General features: G+C 37.5%; 2 protein-coding genes across 8 annotated transcripts in view; both read left to right on the top strand.

Annotated features, from left to right (window-relative positions):
* Positions 1 to 1642: 1642 nt before the first annotated feature.
* On the top strand, positions 1643 to 20352 carry slc5a3b (solute carrier family 5 member 3b). 7 transcript variants are annotated; one of them, XM_078560227.1, is made up of 6 exons: positions 1643 to 1749; positions 2608 to 2691; positions 3289 to 3347; positions 8740 to 8879; positions 9783 to 9836; positions 10925 to 20352. In XM_078560227.1, the coding sequence occupies exon 6, from the start codon at positions 11243 to 11245 to the stop codon at positions 13370 to 13372; it is 2130 nt and encodes a 709-aa protein (XP_078416353.1). In that variant the 5' UTR covers positions 1643 to 1749; positions 2608 to 2691; positions 3289 to 3347; positions 8740 to 8879; positions 9783 to 9836; positions 10925 to 11242; the 3' UTR covers positions 13373 to 20352. The 7 variants fall into 7 exon arrangements, with proteins under 7 accessions (XP_078416353.1, XP_078416352.1, XP_078416350.1 ...); XM_078560226.1 differs by lacking the exon at positions 3289 to 3347 and having other exon boundaries at positions 8754 to 8879; XM_078560224.1 differs by lacking the exons at positions 3289 to 3347; positions 8740 to 8879.
* mrps6 (mitochondrial ribosomal protein S6) overlaps positions 1649 to 21028 on the top strand; it is a 70389-nt gene continuing 51009 nt past the window's right edge. Inside the window, exon 1 of the mRNA XM_078560232.1 lies at positions 1649 to 1749. Coding sequence (XP_078416358.1) covers positions 1705 to 1749 — 45 coding nt within the window. The 5' untranslated portion in view covers positions 1649 to 1704. The remainder of the gene's footprint in view (positions 1750 to 21028) is intronic.

Here is a 21028-nt window from a genome sequence, read left to right as displayed (position 1 = left end):
CAGATAGATGGTCTTTGGTGTGATGTCCATTGTAGGGAAAATGCACTATTGAAGGTGCAGTCTTTTGGTTGAGATCTTAAACCGAGGCCCCGTCAGGTGGACGAGAAGATCCCATGGCACTATTTCAAAGAAGAGCCAGGCAAGTTACCTCAGTGACTTTGCCAATGTGTATATCTCACTGAACATTTGATTTATTTTGGAATGAAGAACAAGTAGAAGCAATATAAAATAAAGAATGCAATGGTAAAGGGGGCACTGGAGCAGGGGAATCTGGGGGTATATGTGCACAAGTCATTGAAGGTGGCAGGACAAATTGAGAGAATTAATAAAGCACTTAAAACTGGGCTTTAGAAATAGGGGCAAAAAATACAAAAGCAAGGAAGTTATGATAAACCTGTATAAAACACTGGATCAGCCTCAACTGGAATATTGTGTCCAGTTCTGGGTATCACACTTTAGGAAGGATGTGAAGAAATTAGAGGGTGTAGAAGATTCATAAGAATGGTTCCAGGGTTGAGGAACTTCAGTTACCTGCATAAATCGGAGAAGCTGGGTCTGTTCTCCTTGGAGAAGAGAAGGTTGGGAGGAGATTTGATAGAGGTGTTCAGAATCACCTCTGAATGAGGTGTCTGGTCAGAGTATTTAGCAAGAAACTGTTTCTATTAGAAGGATTGCGAACCAGAGGACACAGATTTATGGTGGTTGGCAAAAGAAGTGACAGCGACATGAGGAAAAGCTTTTTTTTACACAGTGAATGGTTAGAATCTGGAAGGTACTGCCTGAGTATATGGTGAAGCCAGATTCAATTGTGGCTTTCAATCGAGAATTGGATCATTACCTGAAGAGAAATTAACAGGGAAATGGGACTAGGTGAGTTGCTTTTGCAGAGAGCAGGTATAGACATGATATAATAACCTCCATTCTTAATTAGCACATTCATTTAGATAATATCACCACCTTCAACACCTCTTTGTTCCTTTGTCTGTGACATCTTTTGATTATCTGCTCCTATCATTGCTTGCTTGTCCCTACAACCACACCCCCCCCCCAAACTTCTCTCCTCCCACCCACCCCCCTTAAACCAGCTTATATTTCATCCCTCTCCTAATATTACTCAGTTCTGTTGAAGGGTCGTGAGGACTCGAAACGTCAACTCTTTTCTTCTCCGCCGATGCTGTCAGACCTGCTGAGTTTTTCCAGGAAATTCTGTTTTTGTTTATAATAACCTCCTTCTCTGCTGTAACCATTCTATAATTCTATAACATAACAAAAACAAATTATCTGGTAATTTTGCTGCGCACAAATTGGCTGCACAACAGTGACCAGATTTCAACAGTACTTAATTGGCTGTAAAGCACTTTGAGAAGTCTAAAAACAAAAAAACTACTGCGGATGCTGGTAATTCTGTTTTTACTTTGAGAAGTCTGGTGGTTTGTGAAATGCCAATCTATCTTTTTTTTTGCCTTAGAATAATTACCATTTAGTTGAGCTGCCAGTGTCTTTAGAAGTATATTCCGCTAGGAAAGTGGGGCGGGGGCAAAGGAATTGAAAACAAGGAAAGGTGTCTGCGCCTTTAAGAGGGAGCGGGCGCCTGCGCCTTTAAGAGGGAGCGCAGTGGGCAGGAACTGGAAGCGGGCGTTTCGGAGGCCGAATCCACATATAAAAGAACACGCGGGAGACTCACCGGCCAAGGACCACAACATCATGCCCAGATATGAGCTAGCATTGATTCTGAAAGCCATGCAGCGGGTGAGTGTTCACACCACAAAAAAAAAACCGAAAAGAAAGAGAACAAAAAACAAAAATATAGAGCGAAATAAGATAGTCGCCATCTTCGCGCTTCGTTGTTGAATCCAGTGACAAGGCGGCAAGTCCCCGTCCTGTCAGCCGAGGCTGACGGGGGAAACGACATCACCAGTGATCTCCTCAACCCTTGTCTTTTATTTTTTTTAAAAAAAAGGGTTGTTTTTCTTTGGTGTCAGGATGATGCGTTTCGTTCTCTTTTTTTTTAAACCGGTAAAGTCAGTTATAGCCGTTGAGGCCCCAAGTCGACCTTGGCGCCAGGGAGCGGGTGCCTCAGGTTTGCTGCCCTGTGGAGAGTCACTTTTTGAGGGCGATTAGCTGAAGAAAAGGGGGGCGGACGGGCTTCGGCTGGTCGGAGATTTGGGGCTGAAACTTCGCCGTCAGACTCCCTTTTTCAGATCCATGCCTCTGGACCGTGGTGCCTCGGCTGTGAGGAAACCAGGAGACGCTTGTGGGTGAAACAGTGCCCCATATCCAAATAACCCAAACTTTGTACTGCTCAGCACTTAACAAGTTTCTTCAGTCGGTGGGGTAAAGTGAGACGTGTAAGATGTGTTAGCTTCTGCATCATGTTCAAACGGGTGAAGTATTGTTTGGTTTTTAAGCTAAAGTAATTCATACATTTTAACTCAAAAAATCAATGGGGTAATGACACTTGATCTTTTCATAGTCTTTAATGCAAATACAGTGTTATTTTTTTAGCCTTGCAAGTATGTACTGGGCGTCAGAAGTATTTAGCAATTAAAATAAAGGTGTTTGCTGTTTAGAAGAATATCGGTCAACTACAGAATCTTGCCTCCACAGCTCTTGAAACTGCCCAAAAATCATGCCCTACTCTGGTAAACGTTTGATTTACAGTTGAGCTTTTATCTTATTACCGGGCAGAAGGTAAGTTATCTGATGATTACCTATGGTGGAACCCTGTTTTATGGAAATCTTTTCCATCGTGGCCTGACACAATTTCTGTAGATCATGAGCCAGTTGAGTATCAGTAGGATTTAAAAAAAACAAAGATCTTTCAAATTCAGTTACAGCAAGAGTTTCAAAACCAGCTAGCTGCATTGTAGATGTTGATTTGAGGAATTTTAGTCTCTAAACCAAGCACATGTTGCATGCTATAAATTACATTTTGTAACTGACTGAAGCTAATTATTTGCTTTGAAAAAAAACAACTGTAAAACAAAGTTCTAAACTGCAGTATATAGTAACTAAATTGTAAAATTTATCTTTGTAACATGAACTGCTGACTTTGATTTCAGAGAGTTTAAATAGTAAAAGTTGCGTAGATTTGCAAAAAAGTCTTTTACTGTAATCGTTTTATATTCATTGCCTGGCAAGTCAATTGAGCCAGATGTTTTTTTCACAAAAAAACTGGGTTCCACCATGTTCGCATACATTGCTACACCTTCCAAAAGACTTGTCCAGTTCTAACTTTTGAAGAGTTCAAATGAGGTGATAATTTCAGAAAATGTGATGTTTTGACAGTGCTAGAATCAATCCTTTCAATAGGAATCTACTGTACTTTGCTTGAAATTTTGAGACAGGTAAGTGCTGCATTGAATAGTTTGCAGTTTTCAGATGGGCAGCTCAGATCTTTCATGTGGGCTGTAAATTATTTTAGTCAAACTAAATACATTTGGAATAGAAAGGTTCATATAATGTGACATTATGTTAATATTTTTGAATAGGGAAGTAAGCAATGCATTACCTGAAGGTTCTGTGTTTGAATTTTAATATACTGTAACCTCTCCAGTCTGAAATGCTTGGGACCAAGTCATTTCTGAATCATAGAATGTTGCTGGAAAGAGAGATTTGTTGCTGAAGCTGTTCATCTTGCACTCATCAGGACAAACAAAAAAAATGCCAAATTTCAAACTATGATAATTTATGCTACAGGAGAAAAGGGCGCTGATTAGTTGGTGAGATTGTAGAATGACATCAGAATGTTTAATTGAAAATCTGTGAACCAGAAAATACAGTAGATGTAAATATTTACCTGAAACATAAATCGGTGATAAAACATCATAAAACAGTACTAAAATTGTTTCACTTGTCCAAATACTGTAACTTCCATGTTTCACTCCCAAAGTACTATACTGAAATTATGCCAATGATACGGAGGGAATTTCTGGACAACTAGTGTTTCAGAATGGATTTCTGGGCTGGAGAGGTTACCGTGTATTTTTATAATTACCGCATTAGTGAAAAAAATAATCTGTTTCCAATTCCTCCTTGTCTCCACCACAGTTAATATGTATTACCCTGGCTAAGAAATTGAACTTCAGAGACCTACTCCCAAGGCTAGATAAAAATGCTGCTCTTTAACTTTAACAGAGGCTGATCTGCACTTAATTCATTTACCCACTGTTGCACCATAACTTGCCCAACAAACATTTGACTGTCAGTCTTGAAAGCTCCAATTGTCCCAAGGTCCACGGCCCTTTTGTGGAGAGTTCTAGATTTCTTCCCTTGTGGAAAAAGTATTTCCTGACTTTTTTTTTGCTTCTGAAGGCCCAGCTCTAATGTTAAGCTTGTATCCTTGTTCATGCTGCCTCCTTTAGAGGATATAGCTTCTCCATATACACCCTAACAAATCCTTTTAACATATTATGAAATGCCTTGATTAGATTGTCCTACGATCATCCACACTCGGGTAAATACAAGCCAAGTTTATGCAACCCATTCTTATTTAACTCTAAGCTCCAGTATGAGATGGGGGTCTGACCAAAGCACTATACAACTGAAGCATAATTTCTCATTGTATTCCAATCCCCTATGGACAAAGATCAGCATTCTATTCGTCTTTTTATTTACTTTTTCTACCTGTCTACTAACTTTTAATGGTTTGTGGTACTTAGACTCCCAAATACCTTTGGTCCCCTTAAGTTCCTAGATTCTCCATTTTAGAAAATATTCTGGTTTATCTGTCCTCTATCCAAAGTGGATGACCTCACGTTTTCATACACTGAAATCCATTTGCTATAGTTTAGCCCAGTCACTTATGCCATGTCCCTTTTGTAACTTGAAACTCACATTTGCACTACTGTCTGTCCCTCCTAATTAGGGTTAACCTGAAAACATGGCTTGTCTCTCCCTTCATCCAAGTCATGAGTAATTTGGTGGAAATTTGAGGGCCCAGAACATTTACTTGGGCAACATCACATGTCACGCCCTGCCAGAATATGTACCCCGAATCCCCATTCAGCCCCTTCCTTTGAGTGAAAGAAATTAGAGTTTATTTATAATTATAATTTTATAGCAAAACTGTAATGGGTGCAGTAATTTCCAGTGTACAATGACCCTGACAGCCAAGGTTGCAGTCGAGATTAGAATTCTTGGAATGGGGTGCTGAGAGTGTATATGGGTTTTTCTGTGTGGTGCCACAATGCACGAGAATTTGATCCTTGCTATTAAATCCTGGGACTTCCACCTCTCCACTCCATGCATCCCACCCTGGGTGTGGTGACAAACCTCCACTTTTGCAACAGGATATTGTAAATAATTGAAACAGAGGTCCAATAAGTTAAGAATTTTAATTTCATTTTCGAGGCTGAAAGAACTTTTGAGGTTTGAACTATTGCTTTTGGAAAGCCCTAAATAAAATAATCGTTTTAAACACATTGACATAATTCATAAGTTCCTGCTTTTATGACTTCTCAATAAAGAACCATAACCACATTTTAGGTTTGAGTAGAACAATAGTGCTATTTGTTTCTAGAAGTCATGAGAAAGAACCTGGAAGAACAAAACCTGGTTGGAATTAAAAGTAGAATAGCTCGCAGGATTTAAATTGAACTTGTGTTCTGTTGCGGTTTTATTTCTATTGTTGGTCTAATACTTTTGGAATAAAACTTGCAACTGAAAAGCATATTTATAAATCCTTGTAAGTAAATATAAAAACCTCAACTTTAAAGTTGTTACAAATGTGGTGTAAAACATGGCTAACAGCAAGGTAATCGAATGTTTATGCTTGTGATTTGGCTTGTTATCCAGCAGTTTTTCTTGTGGCTTTCTTTTATTATCTATTCATTAGCCCAAACATATCCTGTCCAACACTGACCAAGGCCAATGGAAATAAATCATTTGAGGCATTGCATATATTTTTTAATAAAATACTTTTTAGCTTAGAAGCATTTATTTTATTTAAGTTTTAATGAATATTCCATAGAGTATGCAACATTAGATTTTTATTTCCATTTAAGATACTGAAATATTCATGGTTGCTTCTTAGTTGCATATAATATGCAGTGTTATCAGATTTGTGTGCAGTATTGGGTTCTGGTAAATATAAAAAGGATAAATAGTTGCTGCTGATCTGTTGTCATAGTTTGATTAATAAGCATTCCTTGCTAATTTCGATGTTAATTTACCTGGAAAGCCTAGCAAGGAAATATTTGTGAAGGTGAAATATTGATGGAAAACCTGTACTCTTTAACTTGGCCATTGTTTATTGTATAACTTAATATTATCTCTACAATATATGTACTAGTGTGGTACTAAAGGTAGGTAAGATTGACACACTGCAACTGTGTGCAACTTGACCCCATTTCCTAGATTGTGTGTGATAGAATGGTAGGATTGTTACCATGCATGACATTTCTGGGCAGAGTTAGTGGGGCCATCAAGATGAGAAAATTGATTCCCAAATTATTTGTGAAATATTTAACTTTTTATGCATGGTTAATAGTCAATATTTTAATTGAGAAACCAAGGTGTAGCAGCAAGGCTCATTGTGGGACGTAGGACACTATCAAAGTAGAAAAGAAGACCAGGTAAATTAAATAGTTACTTAATTGCAACTGAGATTTTTAAAGGCATGAAAGTTGTAAAAGGAAGGAATTGGAATGGGGGCAAGTCGTGGTGGTGGATGGAAGCAGTAAAGAGTCTCTTGGCTTTGGAAATCTTGGGAACTGATAAAGAGTGGAATCTATACAATTGACCTTGTCTTCAATGTAGGGAGGGAATAGAATATTAAAGTCTGTACAGTTGGAGCTTTGAAATGATGAGGAAAGTTCAAAGCTTAGAGTTGATAAAGATTTTTAAAAATCAGACAATTTTTTTCTTGTGGGCTGTCCAGGCACGTGTGAGAATTTCCTTTTCCAACATAGTAGTATTTGAGTCTTGCAGTAAACTTGTTTTATGGCGTTCTTAAAGGGATGTTTGACACAAACATCAGAGTACTTGGGGCCACCTTTTAATAATGTTATAAAATCTCCTGTTGTTGGAAAGGATGGTGAAGCAAAATAATGGAGTATGGGTAACAAAAAATTTAAAGAAGATCAGTGCTTTTGATGGACTGAAAGAAATCCCATTCCATTATCTGATTAAAGTAGCTAGAAAAAGGTAAGTTATATAATTCAACGATTTCCGTGTGTGTTCTGCTTGGAATCATATATCTCAGGAGGAGGCCATTCGCCTTTTGGCTGCTCTTTGGAAGAATTATTCATTTCCACTTCCCTACTTTTCCTTTATAGCCATACAGTTCTTTCATCAAATATTTATCTCGTTCCCTTTTGGAAGTTACTATTGACTTTGCTTCCACCATCTTTTCTGCCAGTGTATTCTAGATCATAACTTTCTGGTTCTAAAACTTTTCTCATCAGCCCTCTGATTCTTATGCCTATTATATCAAACCTGTTTCCCCTGGTTACTGACCCTGTTGACAGTGGAAATGATTTCTCCCAAAACCTTCCATAATTTTAAAGACCTGTTACATCTACTCCTAACTGTCTGTACTTGAAGGGGAATAACTCCAGTTTCTCTGGTCTCTCGACATAACTGAAGTTCCTCATCCCTGTGGTACCATTCAAGTAAATGTCTTTGTGCACTCTCCAAAGCTATTAACGTCTTTCCTAAAGTGCTCAGAGTTGATTTCAATATGCCAGCAAACTAAAAAAGGGCAGGAACAATGGAGTTAAGTGAATGAGAGATCATGGGGCAGAGAAAAAGTGAAAGCAGTTTTTTTAATTCTACGAATAATTTAAAATCTCAAGGAGTGAGGCTCCACACTTTTTAAAAAAAAACAATTAATTACATTGAATAGACAAGCCCTACCTCTTTCTGGAATGTTTAGTGGGCACCACAGCTTCACCCCCTTCAGATGTTTTAATGCTTGCTCTCTTGGTGAGATGCCATTATAGCACAGCTTTTAGAGGAGCAGGGAAGAACAGACAGCAGCTTATTAAGCTGCACATGAGTGGACAGTGGAAGTGGCTGTCCACTTTACTCCTTAAGACCAGTGAGTGCTAAGCCTCCTTGTTATTCTTGCATCAAAATATGGACAACTATTTAGAAGCATATTTTTGAGGGTGGTTGGTAGAACCCTATAAAATTTTAATGGAATACAGATTGGAGGATGAAATAAATTTCCCAGCACCAAATGTGAATATTTTAAAATCTTGCCACTGTATTGTGCAAGATATAAATGTGCTGTTGGAATTTCATGAAAAATTATTGTTTATGCATGTCTTTTGTGAAAGAATTAGCAATATAAATAGTTGAATAAATGTACAGTAAAATACTGTGCATTAACAGAATATCATGGAGTATTTAACCACTTGAGACAGATCTCCTTCTCAGTCTTATAAAAAACCTAATCATTAACTGGAGACGTGTAGTAGGGGATTGATTACCTCCAATCATTAGCTGCTTAAAAAAACAATCAATTTGCACAACAGTGTTGTCAGAGCTGAGTCTGGTTACAGTTTGAAAATTTTGAACTAATGTTCCAAAGTACTGATAGCAATATATGTTAAGAATGTAAATGGTGATTAGGGGGAATCTCTGAAATTTGGTGTGTAAGTTATAATTTCATGCATGGTTATGTCCTGTAACAGTAGGGGTTTGACTAACTTGTAGAAAACTGTAGAGCTATGACATGTACTAGATTTGATAGTAGTATTGGATCATTTAGCCTTTTGAATGCAATTACTCCAGCACTTCTGTTAAAGGTGCATTGCTGTCAATGGTACTTACAGTGCAGCTGTAAGCTTAGGATACCTGCACCATTCATGTGCCTCATGTGAACCTCAAGTGCAAATCTTTTGGAAAACCCGTGGTTTCTCCTTTCTGCATACGTGAGTAGATATATCTTCTAACCATTTACTAGTAACATTCAGTTATGGTAAACTTTTATACAAATGCACTTTACGATATTAAGGTATTTGTATCAATAAGAGCCCCCGTAACATTACCACTACCACACAACCTTTTCTCATATTGCGCCTCTCAATAAATTTGAAGCAACTTTAATGTATATAATCCTTTCCTATTTGTAATTGGCTGCAATATAGTAGGATTATAGAATTGATGCTTGGTGAGTACAAAATACCTTGAGCTGTACAGCCCAGAAGTTCCCAAATTTAATCACTGGTCTCTGAGTTAGCTGATTTCAGGTAGGGTTAGGGTGATGTATTATAGTTGGCTTCCCAGTCGTCAAGGTGGGAGCAGAGAGGTAAACCAATTGGCTTCTGAATGCTATCCAGTAATCCCTGCTGGAATTAATCTCTTGGATGCTGGAAGAGTACTTGACTTGGGTGGTATCACTGCTGAGTCTGACCGTCTTCCCCACTGTCGAGCTTCCAGGCTTTTTAACATTGAATCCTGAATAATTATAAACAGGAATGGGAATCCTGGTCTCCTTGCTCCCCACACCCCCACCCCAGATCAAGGACATTGAGGTTAACTGTAACACCCAGATCATTATCTTGGCTAATTTAGCACAGACCAGGGATTGAATGCATCGTTTACGACTACATCACGGTGCAATTTCCCATTAAACAATCAATGAGCCTCCATTTCTGCTTTTGCCTCTCTATTACCATGTTGTATCTGCATTGATGAGGATGATTGTTTCCCCGTTCTTTTTCTTCAAATTTCTATTTGATGCTTCATTTTGTTACCTGTATCCATGAATTTTGAATTTTAAACTACAACCACTTACTAGATTTTTGATTTGTATATTAAAATTTGTTTTGCAGAAACGACCTAGAGTTTAAAGTATTTTCTGGTGTCACACATGTTCGCTGTGCATGGTATTTAAAAATTTATTTGTTTTTTTTTGCAAAACATACTCTGAATACTTGATAGTTTGATAATTGTGAAAGGTCTTAGGACTCTAAATATAAGGTCATTACTTTTTGTGTGTGTTTTTTATTTAAAAATCCCCTACCCCCTGAAATGCTCCAGAATTATTATGGGTCACATATATATACATGGTCTTTTAGAGAGGCAAAACAGACTGATCACTTGATTCCCACAAAATTTTTTGTCCAGTATCACTTTTTTGTTAGTTTTGAGATCTTCCTTGGACAGATATTAATTTTCATTCAGGAATTATATTTGAGTGCATCTATGGTCTTTTTAAATTTGGTGTATAGTGGTATACATGCATCTTGTCACCAATGAAACTTCTCCAAACAGTACGGATTTTAAAAAATTTCACACTCTCTGGCATATTAGTTTTATGCTAAAAGAATTTAAAACTATCTTTTTTAAGGTTTTCATTTTTTTTTCTGTGCATTAATTTTGGACTGCTTCTCATGATTTTGCCTTGCATGTCAATCTCTGCAACTTTCCACTAAACGCATACTGGTAAGTTCACCTAAATTTGCTATGTACACCGAGCATGCATCAGGAGCCAGTGGCCTCTTGAAAATGCCTTTAACATTTTCTCAAAACAAACTACTTGTCTTATGGCTTTCATAGCCTAGTATGTGGTACTTGTAAGTTATAGGATTGGCACCACTTAGTTTGTTTTGTGTAAAATAATGTTCCTTGAAATGTACCATCTGTATAATTCCATATCTTTGGTTTTCCATCTGCTCTAACCCTAATTATGCCACTTGAGGATGCTTGCCCTCACATCCCTGATTCACATGCAAGGTTGGATTGTGGAGTTGAGAGAGTCTGTGATCGATAACATTGATCATAGGCCTTCGGTCACCTCTTATACCTTTGTCTTAAAATGGAAATTGGATTTTTTTCAACGTACTCACTTGCGTATATTAAATCATTAGCCGTTGAGGAAATTTGCATCGTGTAATTTTTTTCAGAAATGAGCCCAATTTTAAAAAGTGCAATTCTAATATCCTCTTTGTCTTTTGTCTTTGCTGTCTTGCAGGAGTGTAACTCTAGGCCTTACTAGACCTGTCAGCAACAGCTAAGAAATTCAACATCAACAAATTAAGCTGTGACAGTCTTGTGGAATGCTACTAAAAGAGCATGAGAAATAGTCAGAAGTGAAGTTAACAAGATAAATAGTAGTTGGCATCCCAGTACCTGTACAACTGGAACCCTACAGTTTCAACCAAGGCAGCAAACCAAAGGACAAACATTTTACCACTCTATACAGTTTTTTTTTCAACTTCATAGCAATCATAAACGTGCCTGATCATTGGATATCCTATTCTGTAAATTGAATCTGAAATATTTTATAAAAATGTTTGGTTTTATGGAACCAGCTGATCTAGCTGTTGTAGCACTTTATTTTGTTCTTGTATTGTGTATTGGGTTTTTTGCGATGTGGAAGACTAATAGAAGTACTGTGAGTGGGTACTTCCTTGCAGGACGCTCCATGACCTGGGTAGCAATAGGTGCTTCATTGTTTGTCAGCAATATTGGCAGTGAACACTTTATTGGGTTAGCAGGATCTGGAGCTGCCAGTGGGTTTGCAGTGGGAGCTTGGGAGTTCAATGCAGTATTGCTTTTACAGTTATTAGGTTGGGTTTTCATCCCTGTCTATATCAGGTCTGGTGTGTACACCATGCCGCAGTACCTTTCTAAGCGTTATGGAGGTAACAGATTAAAAGTCTATTTTGCTTTATTGTTTTTGACTTTGTATGTTTTCACGAAGCTTTCTGTTGACCTATATGCTGGGGCATTGTTCATCCGGGCCTCACTGGGCTGGGACCTGTATCTCTCTATCATCATTTTGATTGGGTTGACTGCAATATTAACTGTCACAGGAGGACTTGTGGCTGTCATCTACACGGATGCCCTCCAGGCCATTCTTATGATTGGTGGTGCTTTAACATTGATGGTTGTGGGAATGGTCAAGGTGGGAGGTTTTGAGGAATTGAGACGGCGATATATGTTGGCCTCACCAAATGTTACAGCAGTTCTAGCCTCCTTCAACCTAAGTTCTACCAATACTTGCCGCATCCACCCAAAAGAAGATTCTCTAAAAATGTTACGTGAACCAACTGATGAGGATATTCCTTGGCCTGGTTTCCTGTTGGGTCAAACACCAGCTTCTGTTTGGTATTGGTGTGCTGACCAAGTCATTGTGCAGCGTGTCTTGGCAGCAAAAAACATTGCTCATGCCAAAGGAGCCACCCTGATGGCTGGTTTTCTGAAACTCTTGCCTATGTTTATCATAGTCGTCCCAGGCATGATTTCCAGAGTTCTCTTTACTGATGAAATTGCTTGCATTAATCCAGAGCACTGTATGCAAGTATGTGGCAGCAGAGCTGGGTGCTCAAATATTGCCTATCCACGATTAGTATTGGGAATCTTGCCTGCAGGCCTCCGTGGCTTAATGATGGCTGTCATGATAGCAGCTTTAATGAGTGATTTGGATTCCATATTCAATAGTGCCAGCACCATATTTACCCTGGATATTTACAAGCATCTTCGAAAGGATGCCAGCTCTCGAGAACTTATGATAGTAGGACGTCTATTTGTTTTCTTCATGGTAGCTATAAGCATTGCCTGGGTTCCTGTAATTGTAGAGATGCAGGGCGGACAAATGTATCTTTACATCCAGGAGGTTGCAAATTATCTCACCCCACCAGTAGCAGCCCTGTTTCTTCTTGGTATTTTCTGGAAGCGCTGCAATGAGCAGGGGGCTTTCTGTGGAGGGTTGATTGGATCCATTTTGGGAATCATACGCTTGATTCTTGCTTTTATTTATCAAGCACCAGACTGTGACCAACCTGATACTAGACCAAGTTTTATCAAAAATGTTCACTACATGTACGTGTCGACTTCTCTATTTTGGTCTACAATCTTTACAGCTGTAGTAGTGAGCCTGCTGACCCCTGCTCTTCCTAGAACATATACTTCACGCACCACATTCTGGTCACTAAAAGACACAGACACTATAAAAAACTCCCAGAAGGAAGAATGTGATAAACTAACAAACCGAACTACGGCTGAATGCAATGGCCACACCACAAGTGCTGATAAGTCTGACTGTAAAGATGCTGATGGAATCGAATTAGTTCTGTTAACACCTGGAAGTGATGATTCCAAATCTTTGAACACATTGTGTGTCTTGGAAGGACAGACACCAAATGATGGTTATATAAATGGACAAGCAATTGCTGTGGACTCGGAAAGCAAAGAGGAGCCAGAACTGGAAAGAAGCAAATGGTGGAAATTTTTTGACTGCCTTTGTGGATTAAAAAGTTATGATGTGAAAAATCCAGTAGCAAAAATCGCTATAGAAGACGAAATGATTTGCTTACAAATGCTCCAAGAAAAACCAAGGATTAAAGTATTGTTAAATATTGGACTTTTAGTTGTATTATCTTCTGGCATATCCATGTTCATTTATTTCTCTTTGTAAAAATCAGCCTGCAAATTCAAGTGATGCTGTTTTTGTTTTGGAGACTTTTTTAAAAAAAAGTTCCTTTTGTTGGCACAAGTAGAGAACTTGTAACTTTTTTTGTAAAGTAAAAAGGAGTGGTGAGGAGGAAGATTAAGCTAAAATGAAATTGTAGATGCCCAGTCTGACCTCAGCTGATGCAGAACAGAGGCAGTAAAATTGGCCAAAGTGTCTTACAATTTAATTTTCCCCATCTTAATTATATTTCAGCTTGCAGCTGCTGCTGGAAGGACATGTAGGTTTCAGATGAGGACCAAGATCAGGTTCAGTTGTGATATGGCTTTGGTTAAGTGTCCTTCTGCTGTCCACTGTCAAGGTTCACTGGCCCCTTATGGGGAACCAGTGGGTGATTCCTGCCCAGTAAACTATGCTAGACAATTGAATCAGTGCCTTCTAGAGGAGGTAAAAGCAGCTAGAAAAGAAAGTTGAAACCTTGGAATTAAGTCCATGGCCAACTTAATTTTGGGGATTGCAATTTATCACTTATGTTTTATATAAGTAGGTAACTTCATTTTCTTCTATTTATTCTGTGAATTATGTGCAAATGAGCTATGACTCTTTTTAGAACAAGAAAATTCTATCCGATATTTATTTATAAATGGTTTTTCCTGTCCAGATACATTGACAAAAAATGTGTGCATGGGGAAACTGAAATTCTAATCTATTAGAATACTTATAATGTCTGAGCACTTAATGTTTTTGCCCCAAGATAAAAATACAATTGAATGGACTGAATTAATTACTAAATTTAATCTAGTTTTATGAAAAGTAAAAACAAGTAAAATTTTTCATTCTTGACACTTTTTTTTGTCCCCTCTCAATTACCTCCCCCCCCCCCCATATCCACCTGTCTCCGCAAATGCTACTCCGCCATCTATTGGATGTTGATAACCTGCTTCCAGATCTCTTCTGCAGAGTTAGCTGAAAGAAAAGGTGTCCAGCTGCGACACTGGGAAGATTGTTTTCCCCAAATTCCCTTCCCCACCTTCGTGAGGGAGTTGACCTGTGTTAACACCTTCTTGCACAATTAAGGTCAGGAATTTAGTGGAATGAACAGGGGAGGATTGAAACAGTGCCTTCATATTTAGGGATGGATGTCAATTGCTCCAGCGTAGTGTTAAGTATTCTATTTTTTTTTCTAGGTATTAAATCCAATTTTGTTTTAGTTTCTGTCTAACAGATACTGCACTCCAAAAGAAATTCATTGTGAGAAACTAATCTGAAGGTGATATAAATGCAAATATATAGGCCAACAAAAGGACCATAGTCTTGAGGTTTAAACTATGAACACTAGCTATTGTATAATAGTTATGAATGACTTAGGTTTTAAAAAAACCTGTGTGTCCCTGTAAAAGAAATCATCTTTTAGCCAAAATCAAATAGAAAGCTGTAATACTTTATTATTGGGGAAGTGTTGTCTACTTTAGCTACATTCAGTAGCAACTATATGCATTGTGGTAAGTAAGTTTTCAGCTTAGCTTAGATGGGGTGTTGTGATAATCGAGAAAATATGTAGCCTTTATGGTAACATTAATGGCAATTGTGACTTGCCCGTCCCATATTTGTCCTAATTAAATTCATAAAGCATAACGATTGGATGGAGGAGAATCAGAACTGTATGCTGTAACTGTATTTTAGATGTCAGTTATTTATTTACTAACCCAAAAACCAATAAGATACCTAAATACTGTTAGTTTCAATAAAAGGTTATTTTCTTCCTCACCACTCTTTTTTGTGCAGGGAGGAACACACAACCCCATGCATTTTGTTCTGATCGTCTTGATCTGCTGTTTTTTGTTTAACATGTTTGAATGGGTGTTGACCAATTGCAAAAGTTTAAACGTAAATAAAACAAAAAAATGCTGCAAATGCACACCAAGAACTACCTGCATCTGAAGTTAAAGTAAGGTTTGATTTTAAAATTTTAAAATAGATTCTCCTAATTCAAAATTGTCACTTGAGAAATGCTCAGCATAAATCCAGAGATAAATTCTACAGATATATTTGAAGTCAAATAAATGATTTTTTCTCTTCCAAAACTTTTGATTTTATATCTAGGTTTCTTTTGATCTGGCATTTGTAACTTAAACACCATTTGAAAGTTTGTTTAAAGTTTGGTAAAATTCTTGCGATATCAGCAGGTGTGACATTTATTTGAACATACATAGAACTTAGCAAAGTACTGAATGAGCACTATTTGCATGTGTTCAAAGATCATATGTAGAATGCTATGTGCAGTTCAGTTGATTGAATTGGCAAGGCTTGTCATCTTGTGGGGAACTAGAAATACAAGTCTGGCAATTTGTTCCAAACCTTGTTGTAAAGTTTTATAAAGAGAAATTTATAGAATTTCTGGGCAATTAGCAGTCATGGATGCAGACTAAGTGGCCTTGCTTTTTAAAGAGCTTTCTAAAAACTCTTGTTCCTTTGGCGTTACTGTCATGATAAATCATGAGCAGTATAAATAGCTGTATTATTGGGATCATCTACCATCATTCCAGCCATATTTAATTTGTATGGTGTTTTTGGAGAGAGGAACATACAGCTCTGGGATCTCTATATAGCAATACAATTTTTTTAATAGCCTGATATGGTAGTTTCAGTTCTCTGACAGAGTTGTAAACCATATACATTTACTGTACTTGTAACACTACACTTTCAAACACTGAAGAATTGATTTAGTTATGTTGCCTGTTTCACTACCTGTTTAATTGAATGGATGTTTTGAGCTATTTTGTACACTATGGTTTAGCCTTTTTAAGAATATTCATGGCTTCACTGCAAATCACAAATATCTAAATTTGTGATCATGTAACATTACCAAACAATCCTAAGATGATGCAATTAACATTATCCAAAATAAAATATAGCATGGATCTAATTAGGATAGCTAAAGACTGAAGATGAGCATGTGTTGTTTTTGGCTGTTGCTTGTTTTCCTTTCTGCCTTTCCCATTTGTGCAATCTTGTGTTCTTTTCTAAATTGCAGCCATGCCTACCTTCTGGTCTACAATGATTCCTTTCATAAGTTAACTTTCCATTTTATTGAGCTAGGGCCAATATATTTACTGGCTGGCAAATAGCTTGAAGTGAGGATTTCAGCCAGTGAACTGAGTTTATTGAATGTTGACATGGCTGCTGTAAAATGTGTTGGGTCAAATTCCACTGCAGGTTTTATAAGATGCAATTGAGCAGGAAATCTCCCAACAAAGCATTGCGAAAGCAGCTTTTTTAGTTTCCTTGAATCGAGCTATCTTGTCAAAAGGACTAAATACATGCCCCCACTTTAAATAATGAAAACTGAAGTTGTTCCTGTACTGAAAGATAGAATGGCAATTATAATGAGAATACTGAAGAAATATTCAGAAAGCAAGGTGAAAGAGCTTACTTGTCATATTAAAATTTGTTTTTCTGAAAACAGAACAGCATTTCTTTTTCAGAGAATTCAAATTGGAGAGGTGATGAGGGTAGAAGGGAGTATGTGGAATCATTACTGGAATCTAGTAAAATCAGTTGAAATTGTGGAATTGGGAAAAATGGCAAATTAAGACATTTCAGTAGCATATAAATCCTCTTATTCTGTAGCCTGTCAATTTTTTAAAATTACATGAGTTCCATCTGCTGGCTCAGTTATTTAACTGCTGCCCCGTGTGGGAGTTTTCAAGTTAAACTGCTTATCTCCTAAAGCTGAATTACCTGAATTCAATTGGGGTAGCGGTGGGCATGTTACAGTTTAGACAGATGTGCCTGGGCTTGCATGTCTAACTAATGCAGAACAGCAAATCATCAGTGTAAATAAAATGTTTAATAGAACACTAGTTAGGAAGTTAGAGCACTATTCAGTTTGATCACAACTCTCTACCTAGTATTCTACTGTCTAGGTTATATGTGTCAACATTCTCTTGACACTGATGATGACTTTGAATCGTGCTCGGACCTCTTGAGCTTTGTTTTCATTTCACGTCAGTGTGATGAAGAAGACAACCTCCCTAATGTTAGAGATCTGAGTTTTGAAAGGAAATATGAATGATTGGAGATAATTCTGAGAATGTGATGAAGTGTATATATAGCATTACTGAAATTATGTGTTCTCTTGTTTTCCATTATTAGGCTAGATATTCTAGGGTCTTCTGCTAAACTGAAACCATTGAGCCTAGTATAATGTAACATATTTAAATACAGTTGATTTAGGGGAGAGGTATTAAAGGGGAGATGGTGGCGTAGTGGTAATGTCACTGGACAGAGGCCCAGGCTAATACTCTGGGGATCAAGAGTTCAAATCCCACCACATCAGCTGATGTAATTTGAATTCAATTAATAATCTGGAATTGGAAAGCTAGTCTCTGTAATGGTGACCATGAAACCATTGTTGTAAAAACACATCTGGCTCGCTAATGTCCTTTAAAGGAGGAAATCTGCCACCCGTACCTGGTCTGGCCTACTTGTGATCCAGATCCACAGCAATGTCGTTGACTCTTAACTGTCCTCTGAAAGGGTGTGACATGCCATTCAGTTCAAGGGCAATTGAGGATGGGCAACAAATGCTGGCCTTGTCAGCGCCCACATCTTGAAAGAATAAAATTTTTAAAAAATAAAGCACTTGCTGCTGTCGTTGGAAGGAGTAAAGGAGATGGGGTATTGCAATAGCATTTTAAATTTGCAGTCTTTGCTGTTTAATTGATCCAAATAGAAATAAAGATTTGCTTTTAAAAGATTATTATTACAACTGGAAATTGGGAACAATAGGATGTTTTTAGGAAGGGCAGTTTCAAAGCTTATAGATTTAAATGGCCAGTTCACTAATGCTAAAGGATGCAAAGCCTAACTTCCGAATTGTTTAGAAAGTGGGTGAATCTGCCTTTGAACGGATCCTGTTTTGGTCCTACTCATTGTGGGGTTAGTGATTAAACAATTATAGCATTTTGCACTGGTCCATTATCCTAGGTGATTGAAAAAGATGTAGGTGACTTAGGTTCTAAAATTCCATATTGCATTTATGCATCAATTATTGAGTAGAGTTATTAACCTTTTCAGAGATTTTGCTTGGACAGATTAACAAAACTAATCTGTAATTTGGATAATCTTAGTTTGGGTAAATTGGGAAATGATTATGACCATTTGAAGCTATACTTAACATCTCCATGACAGAACACTATTTTTCATGTGCTATAAAACAAGACTCCCAGGATGAACTTTAATTTGGATACGTAGTGATAATGGACTGTCAGCCTGTTTCCACCTCACCTATAACCAATTCAGGCCCATCAAGTTTGGTTTACCAAATATACATGAGTGTAGATAAACTACTGCAGTTGAAGGCATTTTATCCTATATATTTTTTTAAAAAAAGATAATTTTGAGTGACTGGAAGGGAAACCACCTCATACGCAATCAGTGTCTTGGTCCCCTACCAGCAATTATACACTAAAAGCCATAATGAATGGTAACCGCCATTTAATGCCTCAGGCATACATTATCACCAGTATTGAATGCCTTATCAGGCCTTCTCTATTTGATTTGAAAATTACTATAGAAAGATTAATGACTTAAATGCTAAAGCTGTACTTAACTAGGAATGTGGTTACCATTCATTATGGCTTCCAGTTTTAATTAAGTATTTACAAATATTTGGAAGTTATCACTTGAGTGAGGTCAGATTGACCTATTCTTTACCACTGACTCCTCCACTACTTGAATTCCAGCATTGGTATTTGCCTGCCTACTAGTTTGATAAAGATTATTCCAGTACGTATCACCAGTAAGTATTTCAAAAAGTTTTTAAAAACTCACCCGATTCCTACTGGAGAAAATGTGTGAATCTAATTCTTCAAACTCCCAGCTGATGTGAGGGCAGTCGCTTGCCATGTTTCAAAACTATTTTTGAAAATGCTTTAGCTGTTAATGTCTACACAAGGAACATGTTGGCACCTGATGTAGAGAGCAGCTTGTTTGCCATTTTCTGATTTTAATATCTATTCTTCAACCAAAGTGAAGTGAGTTTGAAGATTATAGCCCAGAACCATTCATTATTAACTCATGCTACAATGGCTTGAAAATTCAACTAGCCTGTTCATCCTGGAATTTGCTAGAAAACATTTAGATGGAACGTTAAGTTCTCAACTTGTAGCTTTGGGGAGCTAAGAAACCTGTTTTTGAGCACGTTTTTAAAGCTTTGGAGTCAAATGTATAAATGTGAGGAAATTCCAATGTGACCAATGATGTTTAGAATCTAGATTATTGTTCTTGCTGAATTCATCTCCAGCTTGTATATAGACACATTCTTCATAAGCGTTGATGATGAATCTAATAAGATTATACCAAATAGAGATTTTCTTTTTGAACTGTGAAATGAGCCCCCAATATCAAGTGATTCCAGTGTTGGGGGTTGAGGGAGCTGGGGTAGTGTTGTTTGAAGTGGAGTGTTAAGCAGTTTGAGCATTAACTCATCCAATTTACAAATGCAACAGGGCAAAATATAAAGATCTTGCAAGGCATACATACAATGCTCCTTGTAGAGTTTAGCCAGATGAATTTGTTGAGGTTGGAGGGATGGGAAAGTGGGAAAATAGTACCATATTAAGCTCTTTTGGTACAGGGTTTGTTAAATCATCAGGAGATGTGGCTCTGTATTGTACTATAGGAGTCATAAAAACAGTGAAGAAATGTAAAACACCAAGTTGGATGAAGTGATGCTGTTTTATTCTTACTGGGTGATAGACAAGAAGAATTCGATTTAGTTTTGGACTATTCTTTTGTCCAGTTATAAGAAGCCTGTGATTGTTATGTTGCACATGTTCTATATAAATCAGCTTTAACCAAGGATAATAAAATTATATAAATGTTTTTTTTTACCTGTGATGCCTATGTAATTCTTGTACTTTTTAGAATGAAACAATTATGTACTTGTCAAAATAATTAATAAAAAGTTGAGGAATATTTTACTTGTGTAGTGATGTTATTCATTCTTCATAGAATTACATAGGAGATACAGGACATTCGGCCCAATCAGTCCAGGACGTTTTTATGCTCCACTCGAGCTTCCACCCATCTTTCCTTATCTAAATCTACCTTTGTAATTATCTATTCCAGGAGTACCCAAACTATTTTCCAATATGATCCCATTTAACATTTGAAAATTAACATGAGCCCAGATGCCAAAAAACCCAGCACTAAAATATTTAATTAAAATTTATATATTATAAAGCAACATCTAAATATGAAAATCTGTTTTTAAAAATAATTTATATGCTCACATGCCCAATATGTCATGAGCCGCTCCAGCTCATGGACTTCAGCCAGGAAGTAGCAGAAGCACAGGGTGAGGTTTTTGAGGTGGCTGACTTTGGAGCTCGGGTCTGCAGCACTAGGGTGATGAGGTTGGGCTCAGACAGGCTGCAGCTCCGCAGTAGAGGCATTGCTGCTGGATTCATGGTTGGGGCTGGGTTTTGAGGAAAATTGAGTGCTTCTGAGCAAACGTAGAACATTAACCTGCGACGGTTTCAGCCAAGCTCTCCATATTCTCCAGTGACAGAAGACTGTGAAGTGACCATGTGAAGGAGCCCACCACTCAGAAAGAGAGTAATAAGCATGATAAGAGAAGGGCCGGATGCAACCTGG

Source organism: Cetorhinus maximus, chromosome 16 (assembly GCF_964194155.1).
Source record: "Cetorhinus maximus chromosome 16, sCetMax3.hap1.1, whole genome shotgun sequence".
NCBI lineage: Eukaryota > Metazoa > Chordata > Chondrichthyes > Lamniformes > Cetorhinidae > Cetorhinus > Cetorhinus maximus.
Note: the sequence above shows the minus strand (reverse complement) of the source record. Positions and strands in the feature narration are given on the sequence as shown.